The sequence below is a fragment of the Engystomops pustulosus genome, chromosome 2 (genome assembly GCF_040894005.1).
Source record: "Engystomops pustulosus chromosome 2, aEngPut4.maternal, whole genome shotgun sequence".
NCBI classification, from domain to species: Eukaryota; Metazoa; Chordata; class Amphibia; order Anura; family Leptodactylidae; genus Engystomops; species Engystomops pustulosus.
The window spans coordinates 108,109,285-108,131,431 of record NC_092412.1 but is presented as its reverse complement, the minus strand read 5'-3'; the positions used below and the strand labels follow the sequence as shown (position 1 = coordinate 108,131,431).

The 22,147-nt window shown below is 39.7% G+C and overlaps 1 protein-coding gene across 14 annotated transcripts in view; it reads left to right on the top strand.

Moving 5' to 3' along the window:
- The window catches only part of DMD (dystrophin), a 1,566,296-nt gene that overhangs the window by 947,035 nt on the left and 597,114 nt on the right, over positions 1-22,147 (top strand). For all 14 annotated transcript variants that reach the window (XR_011853162.1, XR_011853161.1, XM_072135922.1 and 11 more), the window contains one exon: positions 7,478-7,653. Coding sequence is in view for 12 of the 14 variants with exons in the window: in XM_072135922.1 (XP_071992023.1) it covers positions 7,478-7,653 (176 nt within the window). In the remaining 2 variants the exon portion in view is untranslated. The remainder of the gene's footprint in view (positions 1-7,477; positions 7,654-22,147) is intronic.

Here is a 22,147-nt window from a genome sequence, read left to right as displayed (position 1 = left end):
CCAGATGAGATGACACTGAGTTATTGCCTAATAGAAATCCAACCCCTACTGAATTTTGCCACTTCGGCCTTTGCTATGGATATGTGCGCCACTAAGCGCAGAACACAGCGGTCGCAAGTCTCACTACAAATTGCTCAGAATTGGCAAGTACATGCACTGCAGAAACTACAGCCACCAGCAGATCAACCAGAAATCAAATATATAGAACGCTACTGTAGGCTTCAAGAAGCTGTTTGTATTCTCCTATGGCTATTTTCTAGCCAAGTATCAAAGGAAGCACAGTACTATGCCAGATGAGATGACACTGAGTTATTGCCTAATAGAAATCCAACCCCTACTGAATTTTGCCACTTCGGCCTTTGCTATGGATATGTGCGCCACTAAGCGCAGAACACAGCGGTCGCAAGTCTCACTACAAATTGCTCAGAATTGGCAAGTACATGCACTGCAGAAACTACAGCCACCAGCAGATCAACCAGAAATCAAATATATAGAACGCTACTGTAGGCTTCAAGAAGCTGTTTGTATTCTCCTATGGCTATTTTCTAGCCAAGTATCAAAGGAAGCACAGTACTATGCCAGATGAGATGACACTGAGTTATTGCCTAATAGAAATCCAACCCCTACTGAATTTTGCCACTTCGGCCTTTGCTATGGATATGTGCGCCACTAAGCGCAGAACACAGCGGTCGCAAGTCTCACTACAAATTGCTCAGAATTGGCAAGTACATGCACTGCAGAAACTACAGCCACCAGCAGATCAACCAGAAATCAAATATATAGAACGCTACTGTAGGCTTCAAGAAGCTGTTTGTATTCTCCTATGGCTATTTTCTAGCCAAGTATCAAAGGAAGCACACTACTATGCCAGATGAGATGACACTGAGTTATTGCCTAATAGAAATCCAACCCCTACTGAATTTTGCCACTTCGGCCTTTGCTATGGATATGTGCGCCACTAAGCGCAGAACACAGCGGTCGCAAGTCTCACTACAAATTGCTCAGAATTGGCAAGTACATGCACTGCAGAAACTACAGCCACCAGCAGATCAACCAGAAATCAAATATATAGAACGCTACTGTAGGCTTCAAGAAGCTGTTTGTATTCTCCTATGGCTATTTTCTAGCCAAGTATCAAAGGAAGCACACTACTATGCCAGATGAGATGACACTGAGTTATTGCCTAATAGAAATCCAACCCCTACTGAATTTTGCCACTTCGGCCTTTGCTATGGATATGTGCGCCACTAAGCGCAGAACACAGCGGTCGCAAGTCTCACTACAAATTGCTCAGAATTGGCAAGTACATGCACTGCAGAAACTACAGCCACCAGCAGATCAACCAGAAATCAAATATATAGAACGCTACTGTAGGCTTCAAGAAGCTGTTTGTATTCTCCTATGGCTATTTTCTAGCCAAGTATCAAAGGAAGCACAGTACTATGCCAGATGAGATGACACTGAGTTATTGCCTAATAGAAATCCAACCCCTACTGAATTTTGCCACTTCGGCCTTTGCTATGGATATGTGCGCCACTAAGCGCAGAACACAGCGGTCGCAAGTCTCACTACAAATTGCTCAGAATTGGCAAGTACATGCACTGCAGAAACTACAGCCACCAGCAGATCAACCAGAAATCAAATATATAGAACGCTACTGTAGGCTTCAAGAAGCTGTTTGTATTCTCCTATGGCTATTTTCTAGCCAAGTATCAAAGGAAGCACAGTACTATGCCAGATGAGATGACACTGAGTTATTGCCTAATAGAAATCCAACCCCTACTGAATTTTGCCACTTCGGCCTTTGCTATGGATATGTGCGCCACTAAGCGCAGAACACAGCGGTCGCAAGTCTCACTACAAATTGCTCAGAATTGGCAAGTACATGCACTGCAGAAACTACAGCCACCAGCAGATCAACCAGAAATCAAATATATAGAACGCTACTGTAGGCTTCAAGAAGCTGTTTGTATTCTCCTATGGCTATTTTCTAGCCAAGTATCAAAGGAAGCACACTACTATGCCAGATGAGATGACACTGAGTTATTGCCTAATAGAAATCCAACCCCTACTGAATTTTCCCACTTCGGTCTTTGCTATGGATATGTGTGCCACTAAGAGCTAAACACAACGGTAGCAAGTCCCCCTGCTAATTCCTCACAAAATGGTAAAAGATGCAAATTAAAATAAAAAAAGTAGAACGTTATTGTAGCCCTAAGAAGGGCTGTTGGGTTCTTTGAGAATCACTCCTGCCTAACAGTAAGCTAATAGAACACCCTAACGCTTTCCCTGACCAGCAGCAGCTCTCTCCCTAGCGGCATCCAGAGACAGAATGATCCGAGCAGCGCGGCCAGCGGCTAGTCTATCCCAGGGTCACCTGATCTGGCCAGCCAACCACTGCTATCGACGTGTAAGGGTACCACGTCATGCTGGGTGGAGTGCAGAGTCTCCTGGCTTGTGATTGGCTCTGTTTCTGGCCGCCAAAAAGCAAAACGGCGGGAGCTGCCATTTTCTCGAGCGGGCGAAGTATTCGTCCGAGTAACGAGCAGTTTCGAGTACCCTAATGCTCGACCGAGCATCAGCTCGGACGAGCATGTTCGCTCATCTCTAATGATAACCTATGCTAAAATTATCACATCATTCCAATCACTGCAAGTCCCCTTATCTCTTATAAGCTTTTTTTGCCCCATTTACATATTTGTGCCAAAATTTGTAACTTTTCCTTTTACCTAGCAAAGTTAGATGTGCATTTTAGATGTGAATTTGTTAGTCTGGCATCTGATATATCTTTAACGAGAACCTGTCACCAGTAAAATTGACACTAGGAGAGTAAGTAAGCAGCTCCTAGTGCTGCAACAGACGCAGCAGTGTTACACTGCTAGCATTATCGCAAACCTCCGATAACACTAGCAGACACTGCTGTCACAATTTTGGCACACATTGGGGCACATTTACTTACCCGGCCCATTCACGATCCAGCGGCGCATTCTCTGCACAGGATTCGGGTCCCGCCGGGATTTATGAAGGTGGTTCCTCCGCCGTCCACCAGGTGGCGCTGCTGCGCTGAAAATCATCTCAACGCGCCGGAATGCACCACCTCGGACCAGGTGAAGGTAAGCGCTTCCCGAGCGACACTTTTTCGTTTTTTAAATGCGGCGGTTTTTCCGAATACGTCGGGTTTTCGTTCGGCCACGCCCCCCGCTTTCCGTCGCGCGCATGCCGGCGCTGATGCGCCACAATCCGATCGCGTGCGCCAAAATCCCGGGGCAATTCAGGTACAATCGGCGCAAATCGGAAATATTCGGGTAACACGTCGGGAAAACGCGAATCGGGCCCTTAGTAAATGACCCCCATTGCTGTAAATTGGGGCAATTGTGGCCTAAATAAACCCTAGGCAAACATTTAGAAGAAGGTTGCAGAAGAATTTGTGTCTTTAGTGCAACTTTTTTTTAAAAAGGTGAAGAAAAACAACAGGCACACATGTCTCTAAGATAAATGAAACAAGTCCAAAACCCAGAAAAAGCCAAATAAGACAAAAATAAATTATTGCAAATGAGTGAAAAATAAGACTTGCATATTAATTTTACTGCTCACATGAACAGGTCTATTCTATTGACTTGGGGGTCATTATCGCCGCCTTTAAATAAATCTGGTAATGTATCCACAAAAAAATTCTAAGTTCAATTGAATCAGAATGATTATTCCACTAATTAAGTTAATGCTAATTTCTTATCAGGACTTGCAGTCCTAAAACATATAAACCCCAAGGAAATACAACATTTTTTGTATATGCAAAGAAAAAGAAAAAATAGACACACAACAGTAAACAATACATTATTGTATTTCTTCAAAATCAGCAGATCCAGCTCTCATTGTAATTCAAGGGTGTTCAATGCAGATTTCAATTGAGTACTGTTGTGGGATTAAAATGAACGCGCCTGCCAGACAATCGCCGCACGTTAATGGACGATTCATATTAATATTGTAAAGTAAAAAGGAAATACTTTAATGAAGCTCAAGAGGTGTTTTATCATGTCTCTAGTGTTTGCAGCATTATTTCAGTTCCTTGCTTGTATATAATTCTATGGCTTTGCTGAATTGACTATACAAAGCAATTTCCTTTTAATGTACTTCTCTTTTTCTCATCAAGTACCAATGCTTCTTGTCAACAGATTTTTTTTATCTGTTGCATTGCATTATACGTTTTGTAAGATTTTGACAAACCGACCTCTTTACAAGGGAGTAGCTGAACTTTAGAACACTTGATTACTGCAAAAAGATTTGGGTCAATTCAGGAGTGTTTAGTCAAATGGTTTAAAAAAATAAGCCAGTGATACGCGATCTCTTTCATTCACTTTGTCTTGGGGTTGACTCATTGAGAAAAAACGGTCCAGCTCAATCACTCCATTAATTTGCACAGCAACCTCTTTAAAGTGTATCCACATTTTCCGGTGTTTAGAATATATACAGTTTTTGAAGCCAAAAGCAGGTGCTGATCATAATGGGATAGGACAAATAATTGTGAGATGCTGCTCCTTCTCTTTTTTTCACTCCATTCCGTGTTTGGACATCACAACTGGAAACCAAACCATGTGGATGAACCCTCAAAGCAGCTAGTCATTTAACTAGTCATTAGCTCATATTTAAATTTTAGTTACATTTACATTTCTATCAATATTTACATAATATGAAGTAGTTGATTGGCTGTGTACTAACAGGCACTTGCTCTTAAGGTTAACATTTGGAACTACTCAGATCCTAAGCATTCACTTCCTTAAGATCCCAGGGTTGTGTAAGGACTTTGTAAGCCATCAATGATGCATGAGTGCTAATGCATGGCAACTGGAGTCATTATGAAGGTATTTGCTTGTGAGGCTATGGCTGACCTCATGTATAACAACTACCAGACATATTAGTCTCGCTTCTATTGGTGTGTGCAATAAATAAGTAAACATGGGGCAACAGAATGGAGGCATTTGCAAAATGATTTCCACATACATTTGTTTCTAGTGTATGAGCATTGAAGGCATGTAGTTCTGCAGTGTAGTTGTTCAGATAAAACAAAAGAGTTTTAGGGAAGCTGTTCTTAAAGCAGTAAATAGCAATAGGTGTATATTCTTTAAGTAAATAAATAGACCCTTTAAAGCATAGAGGTTATAAATGGACATACAGTACAGCGTACAGGCTGTGTACAATTATTTTCCTACCTTGTCTTATTTATGTCATAGAACATTATATGAAATTGTTTTGATTCTTATAAAAAGGACTATGTCCATAGAAAATTGGATGGGCTTCTTTTGTCACTTTTATATTGTATTTTGGCAGGTTTGATACTATCTGCAGTCCATCATTATTTCTTTATTACTTCTCAAGCGGCTGGACTGCTCTTTAGTAGTTGTTTTGGAATCTCCCTCAGAAAATATTTTAGAACATATCCCGAGGGCATACAAATCACAGTGTGCTAGTTGACAGAATTTCGAAAAAGATTCTTTGATTCCTGATGTTCAACCAGCAGAAGGATATTTCTGTCCTGTCAAGCGGCGGCTGATTGTGAATCAAATACTCCAACAGTGGATTAAAAAAGATATTGTACATGTTTAAAATTCCCCGTGCCACAATCACATGATCTACATTGAACGGCAGATTATAATCATGTCAAGCTCATTGCACAGCACATTTTTTACCATATAGTACACATATTATATGTTATATAAATAAATGAAAGCTAAAAGTCGGAAAGTGACTGAAAAATGATCACAGTAACAAGAAGACCTGCACTGCATAAAATAAACATGTCACTGTGCTGTGGTAGTAAAATCTGATAAGAGACTAGGATAGCATTTCAATTATTTAACATGTGTATAGGAAAGTCTACTATATGTTGGTCTTTTGGCAGTAAATTTGCTGTTTGCATGGGTTTCCTCCAGATCCTCCGGTTTCCTCACACACTCCAAAACATACTGGTAGGTTGATCAGATTGTGAGCCCCATTGGGGACAGGGACCGATTTGGCAAGTTCTGCGTAATCTCTGTGCGCTATATGAATAAAGGAATAATTATTATTAATTATTACATCTGCGAGTACAAATCTCTGTCTAAGGCTACATCTCATTTAATGGATACGTTCAGCATACATACCAAGAAAGATCTCTGCTTTTACGCAGGACGTATCCATAGACATATACAAGCAGATGGAGGCATCCTGTAGCTTCTGTCTGCACAGTATACCAGCAAGAAAGACAAGATTTAATGATGCAGCAAGCTAGATATTTCCATATAAGAACAGTTTCACCATTGGGGAAGCACCCTGAATATGGCTGCTGCCAATGTTGATGCCATCTCCTACTTTCAGGAGTGTTGGCACTGCATGAGGTATCCAATTGTATGAACATACACTGATATACATCCTAAGCTTCCATTGTAAGTACTCATCTGGAATCCAGCCAGAGTATTCCTACAAGGGAGGGCTAAAAATGAGCTATGAACGTATCCTAAGGAGCACCAGAGAAGATGATCTTTGTATGACATTTCGGTAGTTTCCTGATTTTTGACTCATAAAAGCAGCTTATTCAGCTTATTTTTGAATAGCTTGTTGGTCTTGTTGGTGAATTTATATTAGATACAGAGATCATGGATAATAGAAAGGCAGACAGATAGATAGATAGATAGATAGATAGATAGATAGATAGATAGATAGATAGATAGATAGATAGATAGATATTCCAACACACAAGGAAAGAAGAATTTGATCAGAAAGAGATTGACAGATACAGGCAGTCCCCGGGTTACATACAAGATAGGGTCTGTAGGTTTGTTCTTAAGTTGAATTTGTATGTAAGTCGAAACTGTATATTTTATCATTGTAATCGCAGCCAGAACTTTTTTGGCCTCTGTGACAATTGGATTTTAAAAATGTTGGGTTGTCATAAGAATCAATATTAACACTAAAGCTTCATTACAGACACCAGTGATAACTGTTATAGCTGTTTATTGTAGCCTAGGACTAAAGGACAATAAATTACCAATATCCAGAGGTCCGTTTGTAACTAGGGGTCGTATGTAAGTCGAGTGTTCTTACGTAGGGGACTGCCTGTATTCATATATTCCTTTACATTAGGAAATAAGCATTTATATAAGATGGGCAAGTAGATACTGTACTATTGCCATTGGCAATAGTCATCAGAGTCTCAAACATTTTGGGAAAACTGTGGAGGTACCTTGTTATGCAAAATGTATTCTATAAGGTTAAATACTTTTGTGTCTGTGTGCCCTGAAATCTATCAAATGCATATTCTCTGGTTTGCCATTAAAGGCATCATCCCTTGTATTATGTTTGTATTTTAAAGACAACACAAAAGTATTTAACATCACACATTACTATCAAACATACTTTTTTGTTACATATCCATTTTGATAACTTCTGATAATTGTAAAAGGCATTATTTTATGATGAGTAAAATCTATGCTTCCTTCTGTAGGCAATTGAAGATGGCATAGCAGAACAGCTAGCTGTTGTGAAAATACTGAATGTATCTGGCGGGGAAATTGCTGAGCAGTCCTCAACTGCTGACGCCTCTTGTATTAAAGATAATTTGGATACCTTAAATTCTCGCTGGAATACAATCAACAGAAAGCTACAAGAGAGAAGAAGAAGGTGGGTATTTCTCTATGTATGGGTGTATGTTTCTATGGAACCAAAAAGCCACATCTCAAACTTTTAATGATATGGTTGCCCATATCTAAATTATTTTTCTTCAGAAAGGTTCATCAACATTATCATCATAAGGTGTCCTAATGTGGTGGAAATACTGTTAAACTTCTATGTCTAATAAAACCACAAAAAAGGGGAAACAAAAACCAAAATGTAGAATTCATAAAATACCACTTTATTCAATCAATTAAAACACATCCATATAAAAAGACACAGAACATACACAGAAAAAGCCCACCAATGGTCAACTAACTAAATATACATGATAAATAGATCACAGTAACCTGTATAGAGGTAGAGAAGGTCTAGTCCTCAGAACAAGTCAAGGTATTTGCTTACAAACAAGTAATGCACATTACCCAGAGGTATAACAGAGGACAGGGGACACATACACAGGTATATACAGATCAAGGGTGGACACCACCAGACACGTGTTTCACCTTGCTTCGTCAAGGCTATATGTCTAATTCTTCTATGTCTAATGCCATAAGAAACATAACTCAAGCATTTCACAGTTTGTATTAAAATCAATATTTTAGCAAAGTAAAACATTAACCTGCAAGATCCTTGAGTGCAAGCCATATTCTTTGTAGCCACTCTGTTCACTGACTAATGACAGATCCTGAACTGCGATCTGTCTCTATTGTCACTTTTAATACTTTATTTGAATCAACAACTCCATTAATAGTACATTTGGGAATGGTTTCTTCAATCCATATATGTATTTATCTAATTGGGTACAAATTGCTTATTGAGAAAATATGACTAGATCGTACCCTACCACTGATCAAAAGTTTGTAAGATACTGGATACAGTAAGGGTGGATTTCCCATTTCTTGGGCCCAAAGAACATTTATGTCTGTGACTCCCCCTTAACGAACTCTTCTGTGTTGAATGGCCAAGCAGAAAGTCTGTCTTTCAAATGACACAGGAACAGTTTTGGAGTGATAAGTGCTTAGGGAGAACACTGGTTAGCATCCCATTTATTTTAACAGATAATCTGGGGGAATTACTGCAGGGGCCCAAGCAATATGTTGCCCTACTTTATGGGTAAATCTGCCGCTGAATAGAGTCTATTATACTGGTTTCCGGTGCTTATGTAATACTCTTTTAATAACTATGGACATTAACATGTGAGTGGACCCCATTATCAAGGATCATTTTCTTCCTTGAGCAACTCCTAGTTAGGAATTCCAACATTGCAAAAACTCAGTATAAGGTCTCAATATTTTTCTTTTTTTTCTTCTTGATTCAAAAATCCAAAAATCCCATGATAAACTTAACCAAAGTCTTAGAATATATTTAGTATGTGTAGTATAGGGAATAGGGTGTTCATAGCCAATGAATTAGTTACTAATACTTCTAGATCACCAAATTAAATATATAAAAAGTACAATAGAAGTTAATTAGTGTGTTTTCAGATACCTGAAGTTCGGTTCTTATTTTATTACAAATAAATATAGTAAGCCTCCACCAAACATATTTGATTTATATAAAAACTTTAGCTTTTTGAGCTTTTCAATGCTTGATTTAATAATTTCCTTTCTTAAATAACACACTAAAATTTGATGAAAAATATTGACTTGGCTCAAACAGCTTCTGCTATGTAGTAAAATAAATACAACGGTCAATACTTTTCTTTGTCTGTCTAAGCTGTTAGGAGCCATCTTTCTTTACATGACAGTCTTATTCAAGTATTTAATCCTCATGTGTCCTGGTAAATTCTGAATGATATTTACACATTTTTTCTGTTCATTGTTTATGGAAAAGTAATCTTTAGTGCCAGCCATTAATGGAAGAAATACTCATCTTTAATTCCCTTGCTCTACCCGATCCAACACTTACTGGATCCTTGCAGGACTCTACTGCAACCCAGCTTTGCTGTGATAAAACTAACTTTAATACTTACCACAAAAAGAAGAATAGTAAGTAGAAGATAATAAATTGAACTATATCACTCATCTTAATATGATGTTTTAGCCACACAGGGCCATCATCATGTCTAGATAATACATCCATACTAAACACAGGGAAATCCACATAGCAGACAGATACAGTCACTAATGGAGAACTCCCCTGTGTTTCCTGTGTAGCACCCTCATCATTAAGGGTATAGTAAAAATGTAAAAAAAAAAAAATCTAGAGAAGAGAAATTTGATTCCAAGGGTCATAATTATACATATGGATGTACATTGAATACTCATTGCATTCCTCAGTGGAAAATGATACTATGATGTAGATTAGAAGATGCTACTCCCTCTTGACATTGTCACCCTCATATGCATAAACTAAAACAAGAGCACACCTCTTACCCGCTCCAGGTTGGGCACACACTTGATAATCTGCCTAAGCCAGTGATGGCTAGATAATATTACTTGTTTGACCTGTTGGGAGCAGGAAGTATAGTTAGTTGGGACCAAATAATGCTTGGTTCAAATGATGCTATGTGTTGCCATTGTAAGGATACGTTAGATTCTCAACTGTAGGTGCATGGAATGGAATTCAGCATTGTTTTCCTCCTATGCAGTAGAATTGTGTCAGGGTTCGGGATCAGTGGACCTTTTGGACCCCCGTGGGAGATGGTACCAGCTGACACCTGGGACCGGAAGCTAAGTGGCACCTGGTCTTCACCAGAGCCCACCACAAAGCGGGATGGTCTTGCTGTGGCGGGGTGCTATTAGGTCACTCCACAGGAGTGACTAGCCCACGGTGGCTGCCAAGGTAGAGGTACCTTTGCAGGATATAGTCTCGAAGTCAGGCTCAAGCAGGCAGTCAGGGCAGGCAGCAGAGGTGCAAGGTCAAAGTCCAAATCCAGAATCAGCAACGGGAGGTCAATGCAGATGGTAACGGGAACACAGGAAAATGGAACAGGAATGCTGAAGCATGGGAAGACACAGGAGAAGGGGAATACACAGGAGCACGGGAACACACAGGAGCACAGGAACACAAAGGAATGCAGGAACAGGAACGCAGGTAAAGGAACAGACAGGGAGCTTTCTCTTCTCGCAATATGGCTTGAAGATCTGGTGTGGAATTATGGGAGCCGCCAGTCTTTAAGGAAACCGGTAAGTGGCCAGAACCAATCAGCGAAGCGCTGCCCCTTTAAATCCTCGAGTGCCAGCGCGCGCATACTAGCCAGGACAGGAGCCGGATCGTGGAGAGTTAAGTGCAGACTGAGGGACGAGGCAGCACCACAGAGAGGGGCACAGGTGTGCCAGCAGTCTGTGACATGGATCGCGGGAGCACCCTTGACAGAATGAACATCGCCAGCTGCCAGTGATTGGCTGCTGGTGATGTTCAATGTGTTTCCTACAGTGAAGTAACTATAAGGACAGTTGCATCACTGAGGACCTTCCTGAGCATCTTTGCATCCATCCTCAATATGCTATGATGGCCTTGGGTGAGCATTTAGGTTGCTTGGCGTGATGCAGCTTACTGCATCTTTTCATCCTATGTTTCCAGTATAAGATGTATACTCTTCAGACAGAGGCAAAAGGATGCTTTGATACAGTGTATGCACAGTTTTCCCCTCTAATGCCATCTCCATGCCAAATGGGTGGGGAGTGGTGTGAAAGGGGCATAGTCGCACATTAGCTTTAGTTTTTGCCATTTGCTGACAGAGGCCAGCGTAGAATTTATCCGGCCGCATGATTATGCACTGCATATAATGAGAGACTGGAGCATATGTCTGTGGTGTTTGGACACCAAAAGCTATCTAAAGTTGTTTTACAGTGCAAACTAGCAAAATAAAAACATATTCAAGAGGTTAAAAACAAGAATGTAACCTCGATCCATAAAACAATGTAGAGTGGGGAAACACTAATGAACTGCCATCACAGAGAGATATTCTCTGCCTACGTGTATCAGGGTAGATTTTGCAGCAGAACACTTGCAGCAATCCTTGAAATTGACCTGAAGCTTTTAGCTGCGGCAAACATTGGGGTAAACACTTATTTGTAATGCATGAGCCACGTTCAACTTAAAAAGTGATGTTTTGAAGGCCCCTTCAACTATAAATGGAGGATAGATGTCTTAGGTTCTGTTGACTTTCGTGCAGGAAGCTTCAATGGGAGTGACTTTACCATATTCCATTCCAGTGCTATTGTTAACACCAACACAACAAATAACCTGGGAGAACCCTATGCATTATTGTCAGTTATTTAATTGCAGGTAAATATAATAAGAATCATCTACAATATACAGTATGTACTCCAAATCCAGCCATCGGTGCTAAATAGATCTGCAGTAACAAGCTGACTACCTAGATCTTAAAGCTTTATGACCCAAGTAAAATCCATGTTCCTAGGGATAAAAACACTTGCTAATTTATTGTTGTGTTTAGTATTCATTAAACATTTATGGCAAAATATGTTTAAGTGTTTGAAGTTCACTTTTCTGCTGCAGTGCAGAGACGCCACAGGCATTATTAACATCTCATCACTTCGGAAATTTCAGGTGTCCATATTATTGTCTAGTGCTGCAAAAGGGAGGATGCTGCCTATGCTAATATCATTTTTTAGTGGAGAGGCAGCTCTTAAGGCCAAGGTAGATATACAGTACAGACCCAAAGTTTGGACACAACTTTGCATTCAAAACGTTTTCTGTATTTTCCTCACTATAAAAATTGTACATTCACACCATAGGCTTCACAATTATGAATTAACACATGTGGAATTTGGAACAAAGTGTGAAACAACTGAAAATATGTCTCATCCTAGTATTATATTAGTAACCACGTGACTTCTGCACAACCCTGCCACATTTATAATGCTAGAAATCCCACTTAGTAAACCTGACAGGGCACACCTGTGATCTGAAAACCTTTTCTGGTGACTACCTCTTGAAACTCATCAAGAAAATGCCAAGAGCTCGCAATAATCAAAAGCAAAAGGTAGCTACTTTGAAGAACCTAGCGTATAAGACATATTTTAAGTTGTTTGACATTTTTTGTTAAGTATATAATTCCGCATGTGTTAATTCATAGTTTTGATGCCTTCAGTGTGAATGTACAATTTTTATAGTCAAGAAAATACTAAAAACTCTTTGAATGAGATTGTGTGTCCAAACATTTGGGCTATATATGTATATATATATATATATATATATATATATATATATATATATATATATGTATGTATATATATATATATATATACATATATATATATATATATATATATATATATATATATATATATATATATATATCTTTATTCTTCCATACACAGAGAAAGTAAGCATGGACCCTGCAGTCTATGAACATCCTCCATAGACTGTGTTACACTATACAGCTTGGCATCATCTGCAAAAAGTGACAGTGCTGTTAATTCCTACCTCTATATCATTAATAAATATATAAAATAGTAGTGGGATAGTATAATGACCCAGAATAGATTTGAATGTCTCCCATTTAACATTAGTATCATCATGTGACAGTATCTGATCCCAGTCTATATCCTGTAGTGCATCCCTGAATTTCTGGAAATTAGGCTTCTTACAATTCAATGTTTTTGCTTTTTAAGTCTAAGAAGAAATAATTATGTTATGATCACTGTTTCCAAGGGTTTCACAGACACTGACATTTTGGATAATTTCCATATTGTTAGAAATCACAATGCCCTCTTCATTGACCACTGTCTAGTTCACAATCACTTTTAAGTCACTTCTGACAAAGAGACATAGACCACCTCCTCTCATATTTGCCCTGTCTTTCCAAAAGAGTGTAAAATCTTGAATATTTATACCCCAATCATGTGATGCATCAAGCCATATCTCCGCTATACCAACAACCTCTAACTGTTCCTCTAATCCCAGAGCCTCAAGCTCGCCCATTTTCCCTGGAATTCTTATGGCATTTGTGAACATGCACTTAATTTTCCACAGTTATTTATTTGATTTAGAGTAATTTTACTGGCACATATATCCTCACTATTGTTTTGAAACTTGTGTATATCCCTATCCACTGCCTTACAACCCCCCACCACCCACCAACTTAGGCTGCCCCCTCTCTGACTTGTCTACCCTTTTAGTGTATTCCTTATCCCCCTCCCCAATCCTAGTTTAAATACTCCACCACCCATGCTCAGATCTTCTCCCCCAGCACAGCAGCCCCCCTTTCACTTAGGTGCAAGTTATCTGTGGAAAACAGCTTGTACCCATATGAAAAGTGAGCCCAGTGCTCTAGGAACCCAAATCCTTCTGCTCTACACTAGGATCTGAGCCATGCATTTAAGCTCCCACTGTCTTCTCTGTGTAGCGCATTCTGGAGAATACTACCTTGGAGGTCCTTACCTTAAACTTTGAACCTAATTCTTTAAAACTATTCTTTAGAACCCTCCACCTACCATCTATTCTGTCATTGGTTCCAAGATGGACCACGACAGCTGTGTCATCCGCATCCCCTCCCAGTAATTTATCCACCTTTTCTACAACATGCCGAACCCTGGCACCAGGGAGACAGCAAACCATTCGATTGAGGCTTTATCTTGATGAAAAATTATTCTATCTGTCTTTCTGATTGTAGAGTCCCCATACAACCACTAACTGTCTTGGCTTTCCTGCACTACCACCCCCACTACTACTAGCTGGGCTGCTTCCCCAGCTTTTAGGTAGAGCAAGATCCTCTAGGACTGCCATTTCTGACACTGAAATCCTTACATTATTGTACAATTCAGCAATTTTGCTCGGGTATTTAGTCTGAATTGGCCTTCATTTTATTATACCCCTTTCTACCATCTCTATTTACAGTAACCCAGCTATCTACCCCATCCTTGGTTTTCTTCTCCACCCTCCACTTCTATCCTGCTAGTTGCTTGCTTAGTGAGCAGAACACTCCTCTCAAGATTGTAATTTGCTCAGAGATATGCAATATCTTTCTCCAGATAACTAACTCGAGCTTCCAGGACACAAATATGAGCACCTCTGTCGTAGCGGTATTCACCCTGCCTTGAACTCCTGCTCCAGCAGTCTATACATACTACAGAGTGTGCACTGGAGCATACCACCAATCTTGCCAGCCATTTACTTGTTACAAAACTGAGATGAGTGTATAAATCAAGAGATAAAAAATGAAGATTACTTACAGTTCTTCGGACACCTCTTTTTTGAACTCCACTTGTTTGAACTCAACTTCTTTAAAATCCACTTATGTTCACAAGCCACTTAGAAGCACAAGCCAAGTTGAGCAAACTCAAAACTGACTTGCTATCCCTTAATTTATCACTTTTGCAAATTAATCCCTCCTCCCAGTTAGCAAACCAGGAAGAAAGGAAAATAAAGCTATTTAAAATGTGGCACTAAGAAAAGTGCCTTGCTAGTGTTTATTTGTTTGCACAATCAACAGATTCACTCTTAGCACACACAAAATCTGTTTGTTTAAACTCCAATTATGTTCACCAGCCAAAATGAGCAAGGTCAAATTCTGAAGATTCTACTAGAATCTGAAGCATAAAAAAAGAATCTTGAGATGGATATAAGACATGTTGAAACACTCAACTCTGGTACCTCAACTAATAAAATAAAACACATCGATAAAACACACAGTCAGATTTGCTATGTCACTGCTTCCCCAAGGATCAAGAGTCTGTCTTATCCATAGCATTGCTGCTGTCTCTTCTACATGCTGCATGCTGGACAGGAAGTGCATCTGTCTGAAGTGCTCTCTGCCTCCTGCCCCTCCCCCTGCAGTGCAAAAGAAGCTATTTATGTGGCATAGTCAGGAGTTTATGGTTGTATTCAGAGGAAACCAAAATGTAAACACCAGGACTGATTGAGACAGCTTGGAATTGTATCTTATATTCCAGAAAACTTACATACAAGCTTTGATAAATGTCCACCCATGAGAGTATGAAATACATTTGTAAATCTGTCTACAATGTGGTCATATATTAATTCCCTTGGGACCAGTATTTTGATATTTTTAGCACTAGATTCAATGCTAATTCCACTACACGCTCCCTCTACTATCCGCAGCCAGGGAAGGAATAGTTACAATGCAGGGCTGACTGTAGTTATGATGCATATAAGGTCACTGGTCAAGGGTCATGGACCTAAGTCTAAAGACAGTGCCTTTTGCTCCCATATTTTCACATGAAATCATAATTGTAAAGCAATGGTTCTCTATAATAGAACATTATAATGTAACTGAAAACAGCTCCTTGGTGATCTGTTAGCTCAATACCCCGGATGATATCAAGTACAATCCAGGGGATTTAGTAGAACAATTTCTCAGTTGTAGCAATAGTAATTGAAGCTTATTGTTATGTAAAAGCATAAATATATTTTTTTACATATTGCCGATAAAGACTGAAAAATAAGCTTCTATTTTATAGAGTTTTTATAGTGTTTTTAGAGTAACAAAAAAAATCTAAAGAGTCTGGGAGAATTACAAATTGCTTAAAACGCAGTAAGTGAAACTAATGAAAAGGAACGAGAAAACAGCAGGGCAGATTTGGGAATCAATACAAGTTGAACCATATGCCACTTAAAAGACTTTCTTTGAGCATTCTTGTATTGCGACGCAACTATTAATCATGCCTACTTTCATTTTCAATGCAATAATTATTACTTATCAGTCCTCCACCTGTTCCCTATTACCAGCCCTCGTTACATGAAGAGTGAAATGGAGATTTATTTTTGGCCTCACAACAGGATCTGTAGGGCGACATACTGTATGCCATATTTCTTCTTCGATGTTTCCAGATATCAGCATGGCTTCTGTTTGACCTTGGTGTCTGTTTATTAGTAATAATTTACTCGCCCATTAGAAAGTGCAAGGGTCAGCAAACAAACACTTTTACCCCCAAGTAAGACTAGTCAATGAGTTGATAAATACAGATTTAGACTCCATTAGCATACCGGCAATGAGCTGTTGGTTCATTGCAAATTCAATATAGAGCCATTTTGTAAATACATGGGCAGATAGAGCTGAAAGGCTTCATTGAATGATTTAGCTTATGCGTTCGGATATATTGTATGAAGGTTTTAGACATCAAATGGACTGAACTGCAGAAGTACCAAGGTCTGTACTCTTTAATGCTGTAGAGAAGATATCTGTTATATATGAACTGTTATAAGTGTGAGACATGCTTTTTGTACATCACTTGTGAAGTGAATATTATATAATGTACTACAGGAAATGTGCTGCTGTAGAATCCTTCATTTTGCATTGAAATAGGTATCTATTTATCAATAGTTTAGCTGTTAGCTTAGATTGCTAACAGTCCATTAACATTTTCTAGATTTGTTTATATGAGCTGGAAGAGGAATGATTGCTAATTAAAGAGGAATTCTCGGTTGATTTTTGATACCATATAGTGGTTACAGAAAGCACTCAAACTCCTTTAAATGTTTCACTCTTTGTTTCATTTCAGCCAATAGGTAAGATCAAAAGTTCTTTTTTTGCTCATAATGAATCACCCCATCTTGACAGAAAAAAAGAAATGTAGGTATTTTTGATAATTTATTAAACAATTAAAAACTGAAATGTCACATGGTCATATTCAGACCCTTTGCTGTGACACTCATATTTAACTCACATGGTGTTCATTTGCTTCTGATCCTCTTTGATATGGTTTTACTCCTTCATTGGAGTCTAGCTGTGCTTAATTGAACTGATTGCATTTGATTAGGAAAGGCACACACATATAAATAATACCTCACCTTGCATGTCGGGGCACAATAGAATCTAAAAGCTCTAGACATGCAGTAGGGAGTGTACCAATGGAAGGTTCTCCTCAGGACAAGACATATGAAAGCCACATACAGTTTGAAAAAAAAACACATGAAGGACTCCCAGACTATGAGTAATAACATTCACTGGTCTGATGAGACAAAAAATTAACTTTTTGGTGTTTAATTTAAGCGGTATATGTGGAGAAAATCAGGCACTGCTCATCACCTGCCAAACCCAACAGTGAAACATGGTGGTGGCAGTGTTATGCTATGTTATGATTAAAGCAGCTAAATTCAGACATATCCTGGATAAAAACTTCTTCTAGAGTGATCCAAATGTTTACTTTTCAATAATGTCCCTAAGCACACAGCTAAAATAACAAAGCAGTAGCCTCAGAATAACTCTGTGACCATTCCTAATGGGCCCAGCCATAGCCCTGACCTAAACTCAACTGAGCATCTCTGGAGAGACTTGATAATGGCTTCCACCAATGTTCACCATCCAATCTGAGTGAATTGGAGGGGACCAACAAGAAAGAATAGCAGAGGATCCTAAAATCTTGAAAAACTTGTCGAATTATTCCCAAAAAGTCTCAGAATACTAGCTCAAATGATGCTTCTACTCAATACTGAGCAAAGGCTATGAATACTTATGACCATTTCTGTTTTTTTCTGTTTTTTTTATTTTACAAATTGGCTTCAATGAAAAAAAGAGTGAAACATTGAAAGGGGTCTGAATAGTTTCTGGACCCACTATATGCATCAGTAGCAAAGTATCTAGGGGAGATCAATAAACATCTTCCATCAGCACTTGATGTTCCATGCAGCTGAAAAATTCTTTGGCATAATTTGCACTTGGAATTACGCCCCAACACATTTATGTCCCTTCATGCCCACTGACCTAACAATGAGTCAATATCATTCTCATTAGTCCAGCTTATTCATGATTGTGAAGCAAAGCCGCACTATCCAAGACTTGTGCTTCCTAGTTCTGGCACCCCCTGCAATGAGATGAGGAGTATGAGATACTCCTATACACATGACTCACAGCCTGTATAATTATGTGACACTCCTGGTGTTGACTCCTCTATGTGCTTCCTGGTGCTGGCGACCCCTGCAGCCTGTGTATATAAGATACTCCTATACACATGACTGACAGCCTGTATAATAATGTGGCACTCCTGGTGCTGCTGCCTTTATGTGCTTCCTGGTGCCCTGTGCAGCCTGTGTGTGCATGCGATAGTCCTATACATATGACTGGCAGTCTGTGTAATGATGTGACACTCCTGGGGCCTGCTCCTCTATGTGCTTCATGGTGCTGGGGCTCCCTGCAGCCTTTGTGTTTATGAGATACTCCTATACACATGACTGACTACCTGTATAATGATGTGGCATTCCTGGCGCTACTGCCTCTATGTGCTTCCTTGTGCTGTCAAGCCCCTCCAGCATGTTTTTTTGTATTTGATACTTCGTTACACATGACTAACAGCCTCTATAATGATGTGGCACACCTGGTGCTGCTGCCTCTATGGTGCTTTCGAGCCCCTCCAGCCTGTTTTTGTATGTGATACTCCTTTACACGTGACTGGCAGCCTGTATAATGATGTGACACTCCTGGGGCTGCTGCCTATATGTACTTTCTGGTTCTGGGGGCCACGCCCCCTGCAGCCTGTGTGTGTGTGAGATACTCCTATACACATGGCTGACAGCCTGTATAATGATGTGACACTCCTGGTGCTGGCTCCACTATGTGCTTCCTGGTGCTGGTGCCCCCTGCAGCCTGTGTGTGTATAAGATACTCCTATACACATAACTGACAGCCTGTATAATTATGTGGCACTCTTGGTGCTGCTGCCTCTATATGCTTCCCGGTGTCCCTTGCAGCCTGTGTGTGTATGTGATACTCCTTTACACATGACTGACAGCCTGTATAATGATGTGACACTCCTGGTGCTGTCTCCACTATTTGCTTTCTGGTGCTTGCTGGCACCCCCTGCACCCTGTGTGTGTATGAAAAACTTTTATACACAAGACTCACAGCCTGTATAATGATGTGACACTCCTGGTGCTGGCTCCACTATGTGCTTCCTGGTGCTGGTGCCCCCTGCAGCCTGTGTGTGTATAAGATACTCCTATACACATAACTGACAGCCTGTATAATTATGTGGCACTCTTCGTGCTGCTGCCTCTATATGCTTCCTGGTGTCCTTTGCAGCCTGTGTGTGTATGTGATACTCCTTTACACAGGACTGACAGCCTGTATAATGATGTGATACTCCTGGTGCTGGCTCCACTATTTGCTTTCTGGTGCTTGCTGGCACCCCATGCACCCTGTGTGTGTATGAAAAACTTTTATACACATGACTCACAGCCTGTATAATGATGTGACACTCCTGGTGCTGGCTCCACTATGTGCTTTCTGGTGCTGGTGCCCCCTGCAGCCTGTGTGTGTATAAGATACTCCTATACACATAACTGACAGCCTGTATAATTATGTGGCACTCTTGGTGCTGCTGCCTCTATATGCTTCCCGGTGCCCCTTGCAGCCTGTGTGTGTATGTGATACTCCTTTACACATGACTGACAGCCTGTATAATGATGTGATACTCCTGGTGCTGGCTCCACTATTTGCTTTCTGGTGCTTGCTGGCACCCCCTGCACCCTGTGTGTGTATGAAAAACTTTTATACACATGACTCACAGCCTGTATAATAATGTGATACTCCTGGAGCTGGCTCCTCTATTTACTTCCTGGTTCTGGTGCCCCATGTAGCATGTGTGTATGAAATACTCCAATACATATGTTTAACAGCCTGTATAATGATGTGACACTCCTGGTGTTGGCGCCCCCTGCAGCCTGTATGTATATGAGATACTCCTATATACATGACTGACAGCCTGTATAATGATGTGACACTCCTGATGCTGGCTCCTCTATGTGCTTCCTTGTGCTATAATATATAATTGTATAAAATGTATAAGTTTACTATAAATGTATATAGTTTGTATATATTTATGTATAAATATATATACAGCCACTGATAAATATGCAGAATTTATAAATCACTGCTAATCATTTTCAGCCTGTGAAAGATGAAAGATAATAAATTCTGCTCTTGTTCCCAACTTCTTGATTTAAGATATTGAATCTCCACTTTAAAACCGGGAGCCATTCCTGGTTGAATTGGTGCATCTCTTTGATGTCTGATAATAGATCTAACTCCGTTGCAGAAATGTTTTTAGATAAATGTCAATGCTGGTCATGTAAATACCCATCAAAGCAATATTAAGCTCATGAATATGATGAGATCTATAATGTTTCTGTATATTTTTGGTCGTGTCTCAATTGAGGCATATTTAATTTGTAGAAATAACATCCTGATAAAATGCTTCTGTGTGTCAGCTAAATGTGTTTTCCTTTAATTTATGTCATCACTTTATAAAGTAACACATTATACTCTCATCTATGCTCTCTGCTTTTTGACACTTTAGAGAAAATAACCTGGAAGATTATTAACACATCATTCTGTCAATTGAAGGATACTGCCAATTTATGGAAAGAATATTATTTGAATTTATCTTTTGGGGCAGTGACACATGGATTGTGTCAGCAGAGAAACTTCCATTGCAGAAAAGAAGATCAATTTAACCCTTTCTCACAGGGCCAACATAAATATACTTCAGCCAGTCATGAAGGGTGTATGTAGAGACCTCCCTCCATATGCGACGGGTATCAGATGTGTTGACACCTGTCAGCACTGGTACTAGCCACAGCAGCTAACCTTTTTTGGCTTCTAACATATCTGCTTCTGAGCACCACCATCTTTAAATGGTGATTTATTTGGAGGGCGCCATTCTACACATTTTCAGCTGTAAAGACAGACTGTAAAATAGAAGCAGTATATTTACAATACACTGCAATACAGTTTTATTGCAGTACATAGTATAAGTGACCAGAGCCCCTAGGGCAGTTATGGTGAACCTTTTTGAGACCGAGTGCCCAAACTACAAACCCACTTATATAAATAGAAAGTGCCAATATGGCAATTTAAGCAATTCTTACCTGTTTTGTCACAGCTTTTAAATGTATTGGCGTCCTGAAGACACCAATACAGTTGAAAGAAAGAGGAGAAATTCAGATTATTATTGCAACTTCCTTCAAGGGTACCCTGAAGAGGAAGAATTCGGGGGCCCATAGCAGGAGCTCCAATAATAACACAGCCTTTTCTGCACCTCTTTGCTCCTCCTGTAGTCCTTGGCAGCTAACGGTGTGAGGTGATCACAGCACATCCTCGGTCACCAGAGACTGCAGGATGAGGTTTTGACTCCTTTCTGGAAACTCTGTGCTGGGATGGTGGCCTGGGTGCCCCAGAGAGTGCTCCAAGTGCCACCCGTTCGGCACCACTGCCCTAAGTATCACGTACCATATAAGGGCTGAAAAAATATTTAAAACAAGGTTTCAAACAATAAAAAAATTAAAAATAATAAAAAAGTAAACATTCAAATCACCCCATTTCCCTACATATATGTATTCCCTTTTGTTAATAAAAAGTGATCAAAATGTCATACAGTTTTCCAAAGTGGTACAAATTAAAATGACATCTCATCCAGTAAACAATGACTCCTTACACAGCTCATTAAACTGAAGTATACTGAGTGTCATACTATGGCGATAGAAGGCGTTTTTTAAATGCAAAGTTTTTTAAATGCATTAAGACATAACAAAAATATGTGAATTTTGTGTCCCTGTTTGTGTACTGATTCAA